This window comes from Bubalus kerabau, chromosome 1 (assembly GCF_029407905.1).
Source record: "Bubalus kerabau isolate K-KA32 ecotype Philippines breed swamp buffalo chromosome 1, PCC_UOA_SB_1v2, whole genome shotgun sequence".
Classification (NCBI taxonomy): domain Eukaryota; kingdom Metazoa; phylum Chordata; class Mammalia; order Artiodactyla; family Bovidae; genus Bubalus; species Bubalus kerabau.
Genome location: NC_073624.1, coordinates 55,928,693 through 55,948,626, shown reverse-complemented (window position 1 = coordinate 55,948,626; position 19,934 = coordinate 55,928,693). Strand labels below are relative to the sequence as shown.

General features: G+C 40.6%; 1 protein-coding gene and 1 long non-coding RNA gene across 3 annotated transcripts in view; both read right to left on the bottom strand.

Moving 5' to 3' along the window:
- The window catches only part of IGF1 (insulin like growth factor 1), an 80,712-nt gene that overhangs the window by 9,335 nt on the left and 51,443 nt on the right, over window positions 1-19,934 (bottom strand). Inside the window, exons 3-4 of one of the 2 annotated variants that reach the window (XM_055575265.1) lie at window positions 15,241-15,422; window positions 13,130-13,701 (exon numbers count right to left, since the gene is read on the bottom strand). In XM_055575265.1, coding sequence (XP_055431240.1) covers window positions 13,540-13,701; window positions 15,241-15,422 — 344 coding nt within the window. In that variant the 3' untranslated portion in view covers window positions 13,130-13,539. Of the gene's footprint in view, window positions 1-13,129; window positions 13,702-15,240; window positions 15,423-19,934 lie in introns of those variants that run through there. The other variant, XM_055575269.1, reaches the window with a different exon arrangement.
- Window positions 50-2,779, bottom strand: LOC129648708 (uncharacterized). Its single transcript, XR_008712851.1, has 3 exons — window positions 2,265-2,779; window positions 169-304; window positions 50-92 (listed from the first exon to the last, which is right to left on the bottom strand). It is a non-coding gene; the product is annotated as an uncharacterized LOC129648708 (long non-coding RNA).

Here is a 19,934-nt window from a genome sequence, read left to right as displayed (position 1 = left end):
GTATCCAACCCATCTATTTCTAACATTGGATCTCAACCTTCATACCTTATGTCTCACCAGTCAGTTTAATAGACAACTTGGGCCAAGGTTTTCTGAGAAAGACATAAACAAGTGGATGACCATGAGTTTTTAATTTAGACAAACCTCACTAAAGCTACTTCTATTTACCCTTGATGGCATGGGGACCACAAATTGCTTTGTAATCACACAAAAGCATGTGTTTATTCATCTGCCACTATCACAGGTTCCTTGATAGGAAGGGGATCCTTTAAAATCCAGTCTTCTGGCTTGGAACGTCTTTTTCCTAGTGAGAGAAAAAAAAAAATCACATCCTGGGATCATCCTCCATTGTTTTATTGCTTTTGGTTCTGTTCTAGTTTCTGTAAAAAGGAGATAACTTTTCATTTTTTTCTTTTTCTCCTCTGGAGAGAGGCAGAGGTTTTGAAGTAGAAGATTGGGAAGTTTTGTAGCTGATTTGGAATCTACAAAATCACAGACATTCTGAGCTGTGCTCAAATCCTGGTTCTTCTATTTTTTAGCCATATGAACTTGTGTAAGTGACAATCTCCTATGTCTCAATTTCATCCATAAACTGGGATAATAATAGTTTCTACCTTTTAGGATTAAGGATTAAAAAATTAGGACATAAAATCACTTATAATAGGCCTGGAACACCGTGAACACTACCTAAGTATTACCAATTGTTATTTACTATTATTATTCAATCTTTATTGGAAAGGAACTATTCTTGGATTAAACATTCTGGGTTCCTTGTTTTGGTGCTACCATTCACCCATCAACAACCAATTCTGTTATCCAAGGAATACTGAGTTTTGCTTAGAATAGAAGCCCTATGATAATAGGGACATGTCTCTGCTCACTGTTACAGCTCCATGTCTATAGCAATGCCCAAAACATTTCAGGTGCTCAATAAATAACTATTGAATGAATATAATGAACCCTCTGATAATGTGCAGGATCAAGTCATTATACTTCTTCTGTAATTATTATTTTATCCTTGAACATACTTAAATAGCAACATTTATTTAGACAAATAAGCTGTAAAATAAAATCCAGAAGGAAATGACATTTACATGCAGAAACATCAGGTGCTGCTTCTCTTGATTTTTCCTTCTAGTCAGGAGGCCCTTAGAGAAGGATGTAATGGATAATTATTGGTACAGAATGAGGTTTAAGGATTCCTTTTTCCCAGGAACATTTTCCATCCAGACCAAAACCAAGGGTTCTCATCACGGGCACTGGAATCTCCAAATCCTTCCTTCTGGCTAAGGAAATGATCACTCTCACAAGCATTGTAAGATGCTTAAAGACCATTGTGAGGGACCTTGCAGATCACTCAGACCTGAGAACTAGAGAGGGTGAGAAGCGGGGGCAGAGTCAACAACTCATCACTGGAAATGATACCTATTGACTCAGACCCATAGGGATTTGATCATTTTTCTTACACATATTTTTAGCTCTACCTGGAACATTAGAGTGATCAACAAGTCCTTTATAAAAGCAAGTTAGTACTTTGCACGTTGATGGTGAAAATATCTCATACCTCCTGAATAGAAGGAGGATGACATCATTGTGTAAAAATGTTTATTAAAATATCTAGCTCAGTGGCCACTGAAAAAAAAATCTTTGTGGGAAGAAAATGGGCATTCATGTAGGAGAGCTTGAGATGCTATCTGTTTACAATCCTGGCACTTTCCCCTCTAATATCATACAACTTTTACCAGGTTCACTAGACATGCATTTGTTGCTCTACAAAGCATCTGCTGTTAAGCTACCAGTAAAGTTTTTATTTCTAACCTTACATCTTATTCTGCTTCTTAAAGGAGTTCTCTGGAAAATGGAAGAAAGACATATGCAGCTACAGAGTAGACATACTATTGTCTCAAACTCTTTGAAACATTTCTGTTCAGTTCTCAATAGACCCTGCTGATGGTATATGGCTCATCAAACCCCCTTAATCACTATTATTAAGGACACTATTGCTCTATCAAACTAGTAACCAAATTAATTAACAGGACTAAAAATACCCTAATTTGGGTTTTAACCTCTTTTTCTGTTTACAAGGTATGACAGCTTAGAAAAAGGATTTTAAAGAATCTGAATAAAGCCCATTCTAAGGAAATACTCCAGAATGAAATGGTTACAAGTAAAAAGAAAGCACATGATGTATTTAATCTCCAGTCTTCTTCTCAAGCCAAATTAATCACAGGTTTCCAGATAAAAAGTTCAGGTATCTTCTATACCTCTCTCTTCACATTCATGATCGCTGTAGCAAAAAGGATTGGGGTTAGTTCGGCCAATCATATAGATCTTATCCCTTTCCCCAATTCAGAGATTCTTTCTTTTCTCTCAAAGCAGAAGTGTAAGGTGTAAAGTCTGAGTGGAGGGATCTTCTGGACTCTTTCTTCTGGGACTGTCTTGGCATCACAGCAAAGTCCTGGGCAGAAATTCACTTGATAAAGCTGACACCGCTCCAAGTAGCATGGTTCCCATGCACACAGGCGTATGATGGAGGCCATTCAGAACCAGCTGGGATGTCGTCTGGTTTGCATTTGGCTCTCTTCCCAGGCTCTCACATGTGACTTCTTTGTTGTAGACAATGACAGTGACAAAACAAAAGCACTCAGGAATTTAGTCTCAGTTGCATCTGTTGCTTTGCTCATTGTTTTAATTTAATGACGCGGGCCACCCTTGACAATGGGTGGCAAGTGGAGGCCTGCTAGAAGCAGCCGTCGGAGCTGGCACCCTCCTTCAGTGCACTTCTTGAAGGGGTTATGAAACCGTCCCACATTCAGCCAAGCAAAAACTTTTCACTTCAACAGCCTGTCCAAGACAAACAAACCAGCTAAAACTGTGTCTAGTATGCAACTAGACAGATTTTTGAAAGGAAAACAGTAGTGAGTAAATACTGTTTCCTATTGACACCAGAGAAGGTAAGATTATTTACAAAAAAAAAAAAAAGTTGGTCCTCAAGCTCACTGGGGTTGGCTGAGGAAACATACCCTCTGAAGGAAGGGTTAACTGACTCATGAGGGAATAGGTTTGATAGGGGTTAATTTGTGATATACATTATTACACAGTGTATGCCATACACAGATACATAGGAAGCTGGAAAATGCCATGAAGGGACCATTCACATTCCCCCATTTTCTCTTGACGATCCTAGCTCTTAGTTTTCCAATGGAAAACTGTCCACAAACTTAAGTTCCCTGAGAGCTAACGACAATGGCAATAATAGTTATCTTGATTAAAATCTGCACACATTTTACAGTTTACACAGTAATCTCCGTGAATCCTCCCAACAACCTCAGGAGATGACGTTGTTTGCATTGGTATCATTCACAATCTAAGGCTCCTGAAGATTTAGTGACTTGCTTGAGGTCACATAGGAACAAACTGATAGACCTAGTACTAACAGTAAAACCACCTATTATTTTCATAAAAGAATAACTGTTCCACCAGTTGAACATGTGTATGTGCTGGTCACTGTCTTATAAGTGCTAATTATAGACATTTTCTTATTTAATTCTCACAGTTCTCTCAGAGATGGGTACTACTGTCTTAGCCATTTTACCTTCATGAAATATGAATAAAAAACAACGTGCCTGATTTCTTACAGTGAAGATGTGACCATGTTTGGGATTTGTATCAGTCGCTTCTGATCCTGGAGCTCACCAGATAGATACTCGACCACGGTGCCTCCCAAAAAGGTAGACCAGTATCTGCTGATGCAAAACCCAAGTCTCTTTCCAGTAACAGTAATTGATCATGTCATGAGTTGCCCATGATCCCAGATGGTGGCAGATGCTGGTTTAGAGGGTAAGGCAAGACTGTAAACTAGGGAAGTAGGTACCCTCCCTTATCCAGTGTGAGCTGAGTCCCATTTATATGCTATTAATGGAGGTCTAATAGCACAATATTCTTTTAGCAAAAGCTAACCATGTGAATATGATAAGCCCTTATTTTCTCCCCGCCTATCTTTGTAAGACATTGCCTGAGAGGCAGAATCTAAAAGGATTATAATAGCCCTTTTAAATTTTAGGGAGGAAGCAGTGATGTTTTCAATAGACTATGTTTCCATCTCCACCCACTACAAACAAGTTAAGTATTGTATGACATAAACTCTAAGAAAAGCCTGGAACCCTATAAAAAATGCTGGGAAAATACTGCCCATCATGGAATGTTAATAGCCTATTGTACAGCCTAAAGTTCTAACTCAGCATTGACTTTCTCCTAAAAAGGGCAAAATAGGAAAAAAAAAAAGGCAATGGATGATTGAAGAGATGGCCCAGATGTCAACTTGTTGAAAAGGATGTGCCCTGGCTATTTTGCTTGCTTAGCCTGGAGAAATGTGAAATATTGGATGATGATTTAAATGTCTCAATATCAACTTTGATATCTCATTATTTCGGGGGATTATAAGTCCTATTTCCAGGAGAGTGAGGTCAGTCTTTCATCTCTGGGAGCCAAGTAGAGTGAGTGTCATGAGATCAACTCAGTGCTCTGGGATGTGACTTTTAAAACCGAAGGACAAGGTGTACTTTTCAAGAGATGTATGCTCCTGGTAGAGTAACTGCCTCTTCAGCAAAGAGATAGGTGTAACAGTCTGGGCACAGTGTTGGTCTGCCCAGCCCCCTTTCTATTTATGTTTTTCTGGAAATGACTTTACCCTATCTTTTATGTGGTTAGAGTGAGAAAGGACATCTTTTCCAACATGATCGTCTCCTCTGACCATGCATGGTAGATGGGCCCCACAGCCCCCTCCCATAGCTCAAGAGTGTAGTGGGGACATCAGGGCAGACCCAATTTCTGGGAAGCCCAAGACTTCTTTATTGGCCATCTTTGGCTCAAGGACTCCTCAGTGGCTTTGCTGACTTTTCTTTAGACGGTACAGCCATCTAGGATGCTTCTCCCCAGTCATCTCTCCTCCTCAGTTTCACTGAGGTCAGACTTGCACTTGCATTCTGCTGGCTTGCTCAGGCTTCCCTGATCCTCTCCTATTGCTTTTCACATGGGTATTTCCCCTCATCAAACCCTTGCTCCTTTAACCCAGTATCATATACATTTCTCAGAGAACCTGGATTTATACACCTAGCTTGGATCCCAGCTTCCAACACAGAACTGTGTGACCTTTGGCAATTGTTACATTGTCCTCGCCTTCTCAGTTTCCTGTTCTGTAAAATGAAAGGGGGGGAGTAAGAGCACCCACCTCATAATGTTGTGATGATTACATGTGATCACCCTTACACATCTACCTACCGTAGCTGTGTGCAAGAGAGCCAGCTGTTTCAAGGGCCCTTGGTTTAGCTCTTGTTTGTGAACTTGATGGCAACAGCTGTCTGTTCTGGCTTCTGTGCTGTCAGAATCCACTCTGGGTCTGCCTTTGTTGTGGAATAAATTATCTAAGTGTTTGCTTTCCCACTAAAAAGTAAACTCCTTGAGGGCAGGTAGCATAGTCCCTTCACCTCTATCTCCTCCTTGGATGTGTAAGCCAAGTGGCGAACCAGGAAATGCTTGTTAAATTGATTTGCATTTCCTGCAGGAGTGGTGGAATAGAGTTCAGGTTAACAGCAAGCCTTACATGGCTTCCTACTTCTTGCTGTGCACAGAGCCCCTGTCCTGTCTGGGAACTTACAGCGGGCAGATTGCAGTACAGTAAATATCAGTGAAGAAATGAAGAGAGAGCACAGTGCATAGTTCACATGCTGGAGTCCATCTTGAGTTTGGATTCTGGTCTGACCACTTGTTAGGGCAAGACCTTGGCAAGACATTTAGCCCCCTTAGTCCAGGTTTTCTAATTGTACAGTGGGGGAGAGGGCATAATTATAACATTTACCCTTCAGGCTAATGGTGAAGATTAAGGAGGTGATTTGCGACAGCCTTTACCTCAGGGCACGTGCCTAATAAAAAACAGCTATTACTATTGCCTTTTTAGAAATAGTTCCTGTTGGGAAAGCACACCCCATGCTTGAGTACTGCCCTTTCTCTGACTGGGGGGGTAATAGTTACTTACTGGGTGCCCAGGGCGCCCTTGACTGCTACACTAGAAGACGCATAACTCTTGTTTCTAGTGACAGGTCCATCCCTAGGAATCCCCCAGTTTAGGGAATGTGTTTATCCTATAATTATTCACAGATTATCCTGTCTTGGCAATTCCTTACTTTTCAAAGGATACCACCTGACTCTGTTTGAAGTATTTTTGTCTGTGATGTAACAAATCACTACCAAAATGGTTTAAAAGCCTGAAAAAAGAAAAAGGAAAGGGAAAAAAAAGCTGAAGGGTATTTTCCCTTACTGGCAAGAGTTATTTATGTTGCCTTTAATAGTCTTCAAGGATGTTGTAAAATACTCCAGGGCTGCTTAGGCTGTTGATTTTATGGGCAGCCTGTTTTGTTAGCTTTTTGTGTTACATTTTTAAATTAAAAAACAAACAAACAAACAAAAACAACTACACTTTAAGCACACTATCTTTCCCAGAGGGAGTTGATTTTGGAATTGCTGAAAGGTTCAACCGTTGTGGTATTTAAAAAAGTGAAACACCAGACTCTAGCAATTTCACTGATATGTGCTAAAGATTCGGCATATTTTTACCTAAAAACTGGATTTGATTATTTTTTTCTCTTTAGCCTCCAAAATAGCATTGTTTCATCTGACATAAAACATACGTTGGAGTCCTTACACTCACGTATGCAGTAATTTATATTCCAATGTTCTGGGGGCATGTGGGGCTCAGGGTTGTTACCTTTTGGTATCATTTCAATGCAATAGTGATGAGTTCAGAGATTAGTAGGAAAGGGTGTTACCCTCTTTCACTCATGCTTCATGTGTGTGACACATCTGGGCAGAACATTCAAATACTGTGTTCTGAATTTTTTCCTCCTCTGAATTGAGAGAAATTTTGCAAGTTTGGAAGGCTTTTCTGAACTTTTAGGATGAACAAAATAACACTACGACAAGTTAAAGTGATTTGCATCTGTTTGAGATTGACGTGAGTCTTCAGCATATAAAAGTAAACACGCATGGTGCCAGCCAGTGCTTTTCCAAGACAGAAAACGGCACAAGAACAATTCATGTATGTATACAGTTTAAAAAACAATCAGAATTGTGCCCAAAGTACTTTTACTTCCATCCTAGTGTTCTTTGAAGAAGGAAACAAGTATCATTATTGACAGAGACAAACCAGAGCATCCAGTAGTGGCCTTGGTCAATCAATACTGACAAAATAATGCTGTGTATTTATTGATTCCTTTTATATTTTTCACTTTTCTCTAGTCCTCCAATGCCTCATGAATGATTCAAGTTTGCCACACTCAGACTGTGACATAAATATTACATATTCTCAAGTCTACAATAGGATTCTTTATCTAACCCTCAACCTGCCATGGTCTTACTCCTAATCATTTAGAATTTTTGTCTTGCCATAATTGTCATCTACAGCTGTGAAAATACCACATCATATTTTCATGGATGGCAGAGCTGGCTGGTCTTTGATTACATGACCTCTTGGAGCTGGCCAGACAGAAAGCTCCATGTGAATGTTTATATATTTTACAGAGAATTTTGTAAGAAATTCTGGCATGTGAATCCCACTGTGTGTGCACACACACACACACACACACACACACACACAAAGTAAAGAAGAGAAAATAATCTTCTTTCTCCCAAAACTATTTGCTGTAGTTAACAACAGATTGTAAGTTACCACCAAGGATATTTGGAATTAAAGCTGGATGGACCTTCAGCATTCTTATTTCTATCAAACCTCCACTTTTTCAAAAGACTTAGTTTTCTGACCAAATGGATCTTAAAACTATAATCTCATCAGTGAATAAAATAGATGGGAATGTTTGGAAATGTTTTCTAGCTCTTATTACTGATGGAGCAGTAGCCCATTGAGGTATGATTGAGTTCCTAGTGTGGTGAGAAGTTTCTTTGCTGCTCTCTATTAGTACCAGACATGAGCTCATATGCCCATTGTCCCACATCTCTCATAATTTCCTTGCTGTTCTCAATTTCCATTTCTCTCTACTTGAGTTTAAATGTAAGTCTATATTTCTAAACCATCTCTTTTGGTTGCAAGATAAAAACAAGGTGGTCCTAAGGGTATGAAAGTGTTAGTCACTCAATTGCGTCAGACTCTTTGTGACCCCATGGACTGTAGCCCACCAGCTCCTCTGTCCATGGAATTCTGCAGGCAAGAATACTGGAGTGGGTTGCCATGCTCTCCTCCAGGGGATCTTCCTGACCCAGGGATCAAACCTAGGTCTCCTGTATTGCAGGCAGATTCTTTACCATCTGAGCCACCAGGGAAGCCCCCCTTAAGGGGGTTAAAGCAGTCCCATTAAAGAAGGAGTCCTAAATAGATGAGTATCAGGGAATGGTACTCAGATTTCAGTTAGAGCTCTGAGGATGAAAAAACTGATTTTGACCTTGCAGATCTGTAAATTTAATGGCCACTGAAAAACTTCTCCTAACCTTGCCTGGTCTTTCTTTAAAAATAGACTTATCTTGCCTAGGCCAATACATATTATCACTGATTTTCAAAGGATTCAGGAGCTGGGCTTTCAATCACTGGCGAATTCTATAGTGGATATTTAAAAACTCATAAAGGCACTCTGCTTCTTTTAAAACAATTTATCTTTATTTTTATTTTTTATAATTATTTTTCTACTGTACAGCCAAGTGAATCAGCTATATGTATGCATATATCCCCTCTCTTTTAGATTTCCTTCCCATTTAGGTCACCACAGATCACTGTAAATGATTTATCTTTTCGTTGTCAGCAAAAGGCTTCCACTTTACCTCTAGACTATCAGTTTTGTCCTGGATTAAAAGTCAGCTCTCTGTTATCTGATAAACATTGCTCAAAGCCCTATTCCCTTCATACAGGCAAGCAAAGAGAACAGACTTCATCTTCCTCCATGGTGTGTAAGTGGACTTGAGAAATGGCAAGCCTTATTAGTTAGGAAAACACTGTTTCCTGTCGGTGAGTGGTGGGAGGGAGAGGGTCAGGAGTTGGAGGGAAGAGGGAGGAGGGGCTCTCCCGGAGCTGCTTTCTCTGCCTCCTTTTCCACCCTTACATCCTAACAGCACGCACACGAGAAGCTGTATGAGGTTTTGTTTGTTTTCAAGAGATGTTTGAAAGAAGATCAAATGCTTGTGAGAGGCACTGAATCGGCAGCCCTAGAAACTGAAATGTCCCGGAAGCTGTGTGAGCCCGGAAATATCCCACATTTTTATTTATTTTGGCAATATTACTTTAAACTAGTAAGGGCTGGAGTTCATGCTACAATTAAATTTTCCTCAGGCACTGTGAAATGAAAACACATATTACATTTGATTTTAACTGGTTGAGAAACATGGTGGTTTTCTGAAAGTTCTTTTCTACAACCTCAAAATAAAAGTCAACAGTTCCTCATACAGGACAGTCGAGCTTCCACTGAAGTCGGAATCATTCATAGAACTGGGGTTCTCTGGGTTGGAAGGGGTCTTAGGTCACTGAATTCTCTTTCTCTTATCGTGTGCTTGAAAGATACTACCACATCACTGGAAAGTGTTGGTAAGCTTAAGCTTGAAGTTTTTGGTGATAGGGGACTCACTTCCACTTGGTGAGACCTATTTCTTTTTCAGATGGCTCTAATTTTAAAAACTAAGAAAAATAATATCAACTAAAACTTTAATAGTGCTTACTATTTGCTAGGTACCATTTTAAATACTATAATTTATATTTGTACATGTACACACAATCTCAATAAATCCTCACAACTCTTATGAGGTAGATTCAATTATTACTCCCATTTGGCAGATGAGGAATCTGAGGTACAGGTAAATTACATTATTTTCCCAAGGACATGCAGCTATTAAGTGAGATAGCCAGGGTCTGAAACCAGGCAGTCTGAGTCTAGAGTCTGTGCTCTTAACCACTATGTTTTATTGCCTCTCCTATCTTTATCATTCTCCTTCATGTACAGAGGTTTACATATCATTGGTACTCAGTAAAAATATGTTTCAACAATTTAAGGATCATGAGTCCTTACATATTCCTTTTAGTTTTACACACAATCATCAATTTCCCCTAAAAGAAACAGTTGAAACAGAGGGCTTTTAAATTATTATGAATACTCTGCCTACTTCAAGAAAGCATTGAGGGGAAGAATAGGGAACATAACATTCAGTATAAAGTACTCAACTGGTTTCCACCTTTAGCAGTAAGTCCTTGAATGAATTCAATTTTGGCTGGAGGATAGGAAATTCCAAACACGCAAAACCTGTGCAAGCACAACACCTCCGCCTTCCCTCTTTGACTCTGCACTTGCATCTCTGTCTTAGGCAAGGACAAGAGGAATTATATCATCTCAGCAGTGCTTCCCTGGTGGCTCCGACAGTAAAGAATCCACCTGCAATGCAAGAACCCTAGGATTCATCCCTGGGTTGGGAAGATCCCCCTGGAGAAGGGAATGGCTACCCACTGCAGTATTCTTGCCTGGAGAATTCCATGGACAGAGGAGCCTGGTGGGCTACAGTCCGCGGGTTTGCTAAGAGTCAGACATGACTGAGCATCTAACACATACACAGTGCTACTTAACTTTTATGGTCTATTTCCCTACCACTCTTCCCCTCCCTATCTCACTCATTTGTCCATCCATCCTTTCATTCATCATTATGTGCCATGTATCACTAGTGCTTATTTTAATAGTAGAAGGGATGAAAGACAGCAATAGATTCTTTCTGTTTACTTAATTTATGTTATTTAGAAATCACATGTAGGCATTCAAGATGACTGCTTTAGAGTTAATATAACCCACTGCAAAAAAAAGAAAGAAAGTGAAGTCGCTCAGTTGTGTCCGACTCTTTGCAGCCCCATGGACTGTAGCCCACCAGACTCCTCCATCCTTGGAATTTTCCAGGCAAGAGTACTGGAGTGGGTTGCCATTTCCTTGTCCAGGGGATCTTCCTGACCCAGGGATCGAACCCAGTCTCCCGCAATGCAAGCAGATGTTTTACTGTCTGAGCCACCAAGGAAGCAGGGTTTTAACTAATAGTCTGAAGGTGAAGCATTCTTTAACTGGAAAGTTCTATTGCTTTCTTTTCCTTTTAAAGTCTTTGCCTTTTTTCTTGAATGAAGTTCATTATTGGGTCTAATTGTCATTTATCCCTGTGTTATAATGGCATTGATCCGATCATCAATGAAAAAGGGAAGGGATAATCCTCTAAGAAATCCCACAGGACACGGACTGTTACTTTTCTGCCAAACTGTGGTCCCTTGAAAAGCCATCTCAGTTTGCAGGTTACTCTCAGGTGGTAGAAACAGTAGGTGTTGGCTTATGCTTGAGGCTGGTTCCAAACCATAGATGTATTAACAGAAGAACTGGGAGTCTCCTGAAGAAGGTGGCTGGCCAGATGGGCTCAGGCTCCAGCCTGGCTTTTATCTGTTCTGATAAGCCAGGACCCACTTTGCAACCATAACAACAGTGTCTTGGCTCTCATACGATACTCTGACAAGCTCGTGATCAAACTTTTTCCTCCTGGCTTGAGACTTGGGCATATCTATATATCATATATCCTGGGTTTTCAGTGAACCATGGACAAAGAATGATCCTGAAGTAGAAAGAATGGCTGGGGCATGAAGGACAAGTAGAAAGGATGTTCCTTTATACTTTGACATCTTCAAAGTGGGCTCTTTGGATGAAATGCTTCACTCCTTGGTTTATCATCTTCTTACCCTGTGTTGTTATTTGCTTAGCTGAGCACTTCTCTCTTGCATCCTCCCTTAGCTCTTATAATTCACAATTTGAATGATCTTGAGACTTTTTGCTTTATTATCTATGAAGATACTAACCCTACTGCTTAAATCAAGGAAACTGAAGGAGGAAAATCTTTAAGACTCAAATTCTGTGATTCTACCTGGCGTTTCTTTACCCTCAAGAAAATTGAGTGCTTTTGTTCTCATTTGCTCCCATCTTTGCCTTTTGGAATTCTTTCTTAGTCCATGTTGATTTTGTGCTGTTCTCTGCTGGCCAGAAAGAGGGTGTGGCTTAGAAACCAAGCCATTTTCAGCCATTTCAGCCATCCTTCAGCCAATTCTAGATCTCAGTATCCTTATCTTTAAAATGGAGGGACTGAAGCAAATGATTTGAGTCCTTTTGCAGCCCTAACATAGCATGGTCCTGGTATTTCATGGAACATAAACTCATAGGATTTCAGGTCTAAATATCTAGGAGGGTGGGGGGTGAGGGGTGAGGGGGCGCATGCGTGAGAGAGAGAAGTTTATAGGTGATGGAATCATAGGGCAGTAGTCAGACATCAGAAGTCTTTGGTTTAGGGCTGACTTGTGTCCCGCCCCCGCCCCAAATTCACAAGTTGAAGTCCTAACCCCTAGTACCTCAGAATGTTACTGTATTTGGAGATGGGGTCTTTACACAGATAATTTAAGTGAAAATAAGATCATGATGAAATGGCAACCCACTCCAGTGTTCTTGCCTGGAGAATCCCAGGGACTGGGGGGAGCCTGGCGGACTGCCGTCTATGGGGTCGCACAGAGTCGGACACGACTGAAGCGACTTAGCAGATCATATTTTAATGCAATATAACTAGTGTGTGACTTAGCAGCAGCAGCAACTAGTGTCTTTATAAGAAGAGGAAATCTGGGCACAGAGATTTGTCCAGAGGGAAGATGATGTGAAAACACAGGGAAAAGAAGGCCAATTCCAAGTGGAGGAAAGAGACCTGAAACAGATCCTTCGCTCACAGCTCCCAGAAGGAACTGATCCTGCCAATACTCCGACTTTGGCCCTCCCGCCTCCAGGAATGTGTGAAAACGAATTTCTGTTGTGTAAGCCACCTAGTCCGTGGTGTGGTACTTTATTCTGGCAGCCCTAGCACATTAATACATCTTTTATATCTGATTCCAAAGTGCACATGCACAAAGTTCAGTGCCCTCCTTTCCTAGGGAAGCTCTCAGGCCTCATGGGCCTTTAGGCAAATACTGGGTGCCCTTTGGCCCAAGCTTGACTGAGAAATGCAGCCTCCAGTCACACTGTAGGGAAGGAAATCTGGGAATGTTTATGACACAATTCAGTCTTGCTGAAAATTTGGGGCTAATATTTAACTCCAGGCATTTATTGACATGGAAATTCTTGTAAAATTCACAGAAAAAATTAAAATACATACAAAAACCTTGATTTTTATTTTAATTCTTGTTTTTCCATGGGGAAGGGAATATTGCTTTATTTCCCTCTTTCGTAATTTTTGTTCATGTTTTCATTCTTGCCACTGTCTTTATTTGGATTTTCTCAGGCATTATATGTTACTTTTCCCTTTCTCCATGTTTATCGGCCACTTCCTACAACAGGTTTCTTCTCCCCCTTCTGTCCCATGCGTTCTCTAGCTCCAGCTGGCCTACTTTTCTTCATTTCTTTTATGGCATCTCCCATTTCCTCTCTTGCTGTCTGCTTCTCTCTTGGCCTCCTCACCTCTGTCTTAGTCTTTCTTTCCTCCGTGTTCCTTTCTTGCCTGTGTTCAGTTTCTAGCTCCAGTCTCTCTCCTCTGCTCTTTCATCTTCCCTTTCATCTGCTGACTTGCTTCCGTCCCCTCCTTCTGTTCCCCTCCTGGGTGTTTCTTTGGCCCACCTTTCCTTCTCCTCTGAGACTTCATTTTCTTGTTGGTAGATGGGGGCTGATACTGTAAACATCACAAAAATAATTGCATTGAGAACAGGTGGTCCCCTTGGTGTCCCCGAAGACCAGAGCCTTTGAATGCCTTGGCTCCATAGATGCAGAAGACAGCACTGGTGCTGGAGAGGTGTCTGGACCTCAGTCACTATTAAACCTGCCATCCCAGAACTTAGGGACTCATCTCTGACACCACCCACCCCCTCCCAAAGTAGAAATTGAAAGGCATTGCTTCACCCGGAAAGAGAAAGATTTAACCTGCCTCTGCTCACCTTGAGCACACTTCCCAGTCACATTCACCTAAAAGGTATGTAGGGCTTGCTCCCTGACACATCGACTGGCTCCTGTGTTCTCTCTGAATCAGATTGTGCCAGTCCTTTTCCATCACTCAGGGTGGCTCCCTGGGGTCACATGTCTGCGAAGGCACCTGTTCCAGCCTCAGCTGCTAATGAGGACCAGGAAGCAGCAAAGGTGTCATTAGGAGCTTCTTGATCGCTTATCATGTGCCCTCTGCACAATGCTAGTTTTGACTCCAAAGATTAAAACCACTAGTTGGTTTTTTTTTTTTTTTCAAAAGAGTCCCCAGGGAAATCTGAGCGCATTTAACTTTCCTTATTCATTCTTCCTCATTTTCTTCACCTTCTCTTTAGTTCTCATTCTTTCCACTTAGTGAAGGAAATGTAGTCACCTACATACATTTGTTCACCCATTCATTCACTCACTCAACAAAGGTCTATCAAGTGATCAATGTGCATCAGATCAGATGATTTACATATTTTTGATGGCATAGACAGTACCTCTAAGGCTTGTTTAAAGTCTTGCTCTTAGTAACAGACACCTGCAGATTTTGATCATTAGAATTTTCTTGCTATTCTCAGAGCCAAACTGAAATTTCTATTTTTTTCCTTTGTGTTTGCCACTAAATGTGAATTTCTATTAGTTCCAATTTTAGAGTGTTATTTTTCTTTGCATGTTTACAGAATATCAGGACTTGAAAGGTCACATGCTTTGTTCATACAGTTATGACAGAACTTAACACTTGTCTGACAGTTCCTTTGTGCAGTGTGGAAAGCATTGCATGCACATTAATGACCTGAAGAGGTAAATGGTGCTGCTATCCCATCTTTACTGATAGTTTCATCAGCAAAGCCTTGGGAGGCTGCACTACTTGGCCATGGGCTCTCAGCTGGTGATTGGCAAAGCTAGGATGTCAGTTTTGTCCGATGCCAAAGCCCAGGTTTAGTCACTCTTCTCTGTAATCTTTTATTTTTATTTTTTAATTTTATTTTATTTTTAAACTTTACATAACTGTATTAGTTTAGTGATCAGATGGGCCACAGTGGTGGAAGGGAGAATTTACAATATGGAGTGACAGAAAAGATGGACCTCTCAGGGGAGAATGGAGTTCTTTTGACCCTATGAACCAGAAGTCTATGAGGGTATGAATTACTCTTCGGATGCTGCTGCTGCTAAGTTGCTACAGGCTCAGCCGCATAACTCCGATCTCGCGAAGATGGCTGACCCTCACTGCCACCCCTGGTGGGCTTACCTTCTGAGCCTTGGGCATGTCGGTGTGGCGCTGGGCACGGACTGAGCGGGCCGACTTGGCGGGCTTGAGAGGCGCGCAGTACATCTCCAGCCTCCTCAGATCACAGCTCCGGAAGCAGCACTCATCCACGATTCCTGTCTGGGGCGCCCTCCGACTGCTCGAGCCGTACCCCGTGGGCTTGTCTGTTCAGATCAAACAGAGAAAGGCCTAGCTTTAGAGTGGGACAATAGGCTGTGTTCACTGCTCCACCCAGCCCCTGAAAACTCCTCTCCCCACACCATGTCAACCCACACCTTTATAAGTTAGTCTTCTTTTGAAGCTCCTCCAACAACTCCTGACCCTCCCAGATTTTTCCAGATTCCAGTATGTCTCCAGCAGTCAGTGCCACTCTCATTGGCAAGAGCTGATTCATCATTCATTTATTTGTATTAATGGTCCTCAAATTCTTAGCCACCTGTAGTCAAGGATCTTGTCTATGCCCAATCCTCACCTCTCCTTATATATTGGCTTAATTGGGAGGCTGCTAGGAAAATTAATTAAAAGATTATGTTTTCCATTGTCTTAATCTTTTTAGCAAATCTGCATGGTTTTTGTGCACAGGATGGCTCCAGTGTTTGTTCTTTGTCTTATCTGCTTCCATTATAACATCAGACGGAAAATCAAAGAGGTTTTAAATCTGGGAAGGTCTCATCACTTAATTGACGTGGAGACCTAGACTCAGAGTTGGGAATGACATACACAAACCACAGGTCATTTAAGTTTCCCGGGCCTCAGTTTACCCATTTGTAAAGGAGAGTTAATATGTTCTTTCTAATGATTGCTTGAGGATTACATGGCATACTGTATGAAAAGTACTAAGTGCACTACTTGACACCTAGTGGATCCTAAATATATGTTAGCTTGCTTTGAGCATCACTTTCTAGGATCATATAAGGTCTGTGAAGAGACAGCATTGCTACTGACCGCATCCAGAAGCTTTGGAACTTGAACTGATAACAATACCAGTGTGATAGGACTTCTTCTATCACCTTAGAGGGACCAGAACCATCAGCTCTGTTTTCTGATAGAATAATCACTAGACTAAGAATGAACTAAATGTCCACCTTTCATTTGATTCTGATTGCCCAGAGGGAACACCATGAATCAGATTTCTTTTGATATTTGCAAATCAATTAGGCCTCTTTACTTGGCAAGTAGGTTTTAGTTTAATTCTATTTTGTTTTGTTTTGACTTGGCCACACTTTCCCTGGCTCTAGAATTAAAAAGAGGGCAAAACAAATTATATGAAACTAAATTAAAAATGTACTTGAATACTTTGTAAACTTTTTGTCATAGTAGGACTTTTGATACAACAAATATTACTTATACATCAGTATACAAAATAGACAAAAGTGAAACTGCCATGGCTTATGCAAGAAAGCCATGGATCTTGACTTTCTCTGCCTCCCTTTCCTCCCTTGGGAGGTGGAGGGCCTCAGTCTTCTTCACTGATGTCCAGGCTTCGTGGAAGAAAATTTGTGAACCATTGACCCAGAAGGATCCAATTAGTCAATGTGATGTATGTTCAATCTCAATTTCTGACACAGAAGACAGCATTATATTTTAAACAGAAATTCTTACATTCATGTAATAATGATGCTGTACTTCAGGGTGGAGTTTTGAGAGTCAAAATCCCTACATATATTTTGAACTCCCTAGTTGAAGGAGATCAGACCCATGGTCATGGCCTGCTACCAAACTAGTTTGGCTGCCTTGCAGCCCGAGGGGCCAGCCATTCGTTGAATCTTCTAAGAATCCAAATGTGTTCCTGATGCTTGGCACTGGAACGTGAGGATGCCTCCTCCCTTTAAGGCAGGTTTATTGTCATTCTTAGGGCAGCTGGGGATAGAAACTCAGCAAGGGTTCAATTGTGGTCTCTCTGGGTGGGGTGTGCTGCTTTTGCTCAGGGCAAACCCTGTGGGCTCCTCATGGTTGAGGGATTTGGAAGGGACGGGGCAGCTGTGCCCAGCTGGAACCTCAATGGTGCTTTCACTTGCCATCGGAGGATTGCCCAGTGCAGAAGACTCTCTGCCTCTGCTCGCCAGCCGGGGCAAACCAGGACTCATATGGTCCCTTGAGCAATGTAAGCAATGCTTGTGTGCTGTTGTTTTTGTTTTTTGTTTGTTTACATAATATTTTCCTGGAACTATAAATTAAAGACACAAATGGGCTTACATGGTTCTTTGTGACCCACGAAGGACTTCTACATACTTTTAACTCAGTGGCCATTTCAAGAGACTGAAGAGGTCAGCCAGTGGAGAGTAGCTGATACACTTTGGCTTTCTCTTGAGGTGGGAGAGAGGGCAAGGTGACTCAGCCTACTTTGAGGTAACTGTCCCCATCATCCACCACAGGTAACAATTGCTTTTTGCTGAAACACTACATTTCTTAATGGGATATAACTGAGATTCACTTGTTGAATTTGGAATGATAATTTGAGGTTTAGAGGTAAAGTGGCAGGAGTGGTTTCAGAAAACTTCAAACTTGGCTAACTTAGAAACGACTAATTTCAAAAATTTATCCTTATGGGTTGAAGATGGGGAAGGATAATCTCTGTGATCCCAGGGCCTACTTTGCACCTCTGTTTTAAGCATCCCTTCTGTTTTCCTCCTGACACTCCATAGGTTCTGGAGTTCCTTGCGTGCCACTGGAGGAAGACTCTAACCATTAAACGTTGTATATATTGCATATTCCTTTCTTTGTGACTGTCGACAGGCATGAAACTCACCACAGGTTTATTTCCTCTTGTGAGACAGAAGGTAATCATCAGCACAGCAAAAAATAATAGCACACACCAGGCATCTGGTTTGTCACCTCTTAGATGAACTCAGAGTTCAACATGGCTCAATCTATAAAATAGCTGTGCTTGTTAGTCAATAGATCAGTCAATTTAGGAACAGAGAAATTTAGGACTCTTCTGTAATGCTCTAAAAAGAAAGTTTACCTTATGTCTATATCTGTTTTTTAATATTGTTGAAATATTACAGACTTGTAATATTTTGACATAAATGTAACTACCAGTTATCTCTAGCCACCGCAATCCTAGAAAGATGCTTTGTCTATTCATAATGTCTACAATGGACTAATTGTACTTCATTGAAAATATATGAATATAACAAGTGTTTACCTTGCCTTTTAAAGTTTAATTGATCCTTTGAAGTATCGTATAGGCTTGATTTCTGGTTCTACATTAAGGTATTTAATAACAACAACAAAAAAATTTCTCACCAATTGAGAGGCCAGAGTTAGAGGGTCAAAGTTTTTCTCTTTATCTTCAAATGCCTCATATTTCTTATTTTTCCAGAGCCAAAATAAAGATATTTGTTGCTATGGGCTAGAACTGGGAGCCTGATGCAATGTGGTTTTCCAGGAAAGCAGTAAAATAATTTGCAACAATATCAATTTTGAGAAAAATAGAGATTTTTAATGATCTCAAAATTGCACCTATTGTCATTATGGGCAATTTTTAAATGAGACAGAATGAACTGTTTTAAAGGAATCCTTACCTTTAAAAACTCCTCATTAAGCACTTGTTATCAATAATTGTGCTCCAGTGGGCAGAATTGTTAGGTGAACAGGAAACAAATGTTGGATTGATATAAGAAAAAAATGTTTAACAATTTAAACTCAAAAGTGTTAAAAAATGGGACTGACTTCTTTTAAAGGTAATGAATGTCCCATTGCTGGAATCAGTTATGTAAAGGCTGTATGAACACCTGTTAGAGATCCTAGGAACATATTCCTGTATTGAACAGTGTCTGACTGCTATGGTCCTTTCTATTCCAGACATTCGGCAATATGTAAAGAAATGGAGAAAACTCATCGAGGCCAACTAAATGTTCAGTATGATTGGAAGCCACTTACATTGTCTTCAAGAAAGACGTCCAAATATTTGCTAAGTTAGAAGGTTAAAATTTGTTCTCCATTTCTCACTTGAGTTCCTGAAGATGCTCAAACCATTTTTCTGTACTCAATACAGAATACAAAAGACGGGTGACTGGGATAATAAATATTTTCTACAACTAAGTATACTCCCAGAGTTCTGTTATGCCAACGTCATGAAAGGTCCATATACTTCCTCAACTGTTAGAGTGAACAAGTATGTATAGAATTTCACAGAATTTTCCTTGATGATGAAGTATTGACTTTGGAAATCTATATATTTATGTATTTGTTTTTCAGTAGATTTGCTTCAGAGCATGCAGACCAAAGGCTGCTTAGCAGACAAGTTGGCTACCACCTAACTAGGCCTGAGTCCTCCATAAGCTGACACAAAGTACCATCACAGCGCTCTATTCTATCTTGAAAGTTGGCCAACAGACAGAATTCCAATGATTAAACAGCTGGCTCTTATAATTATAGCACTTCCTTTTAAATAATGCATGGTCAGTGGAGTAATTCAATAATCTTCAGGGCAAACTTGCTAGTTATAAGGGCTTGGGGCAGAATTGCGGCATCATCAAAACCATCCCAATTAGCTGAGTGTCACATTTTGTCATGGATGCAAGATGCTTCCCTCCATCTCGGAAGGAGAAGGGGTAATAGTGAGATTAAACTGGGGTCATCACTTCTAGAACAAAGAACTCTGGTCATTCATCATTGGTTAAAAAAAAAAACAAACAGTACTGTCTTTATTGGTGCTACATAAACTGGTG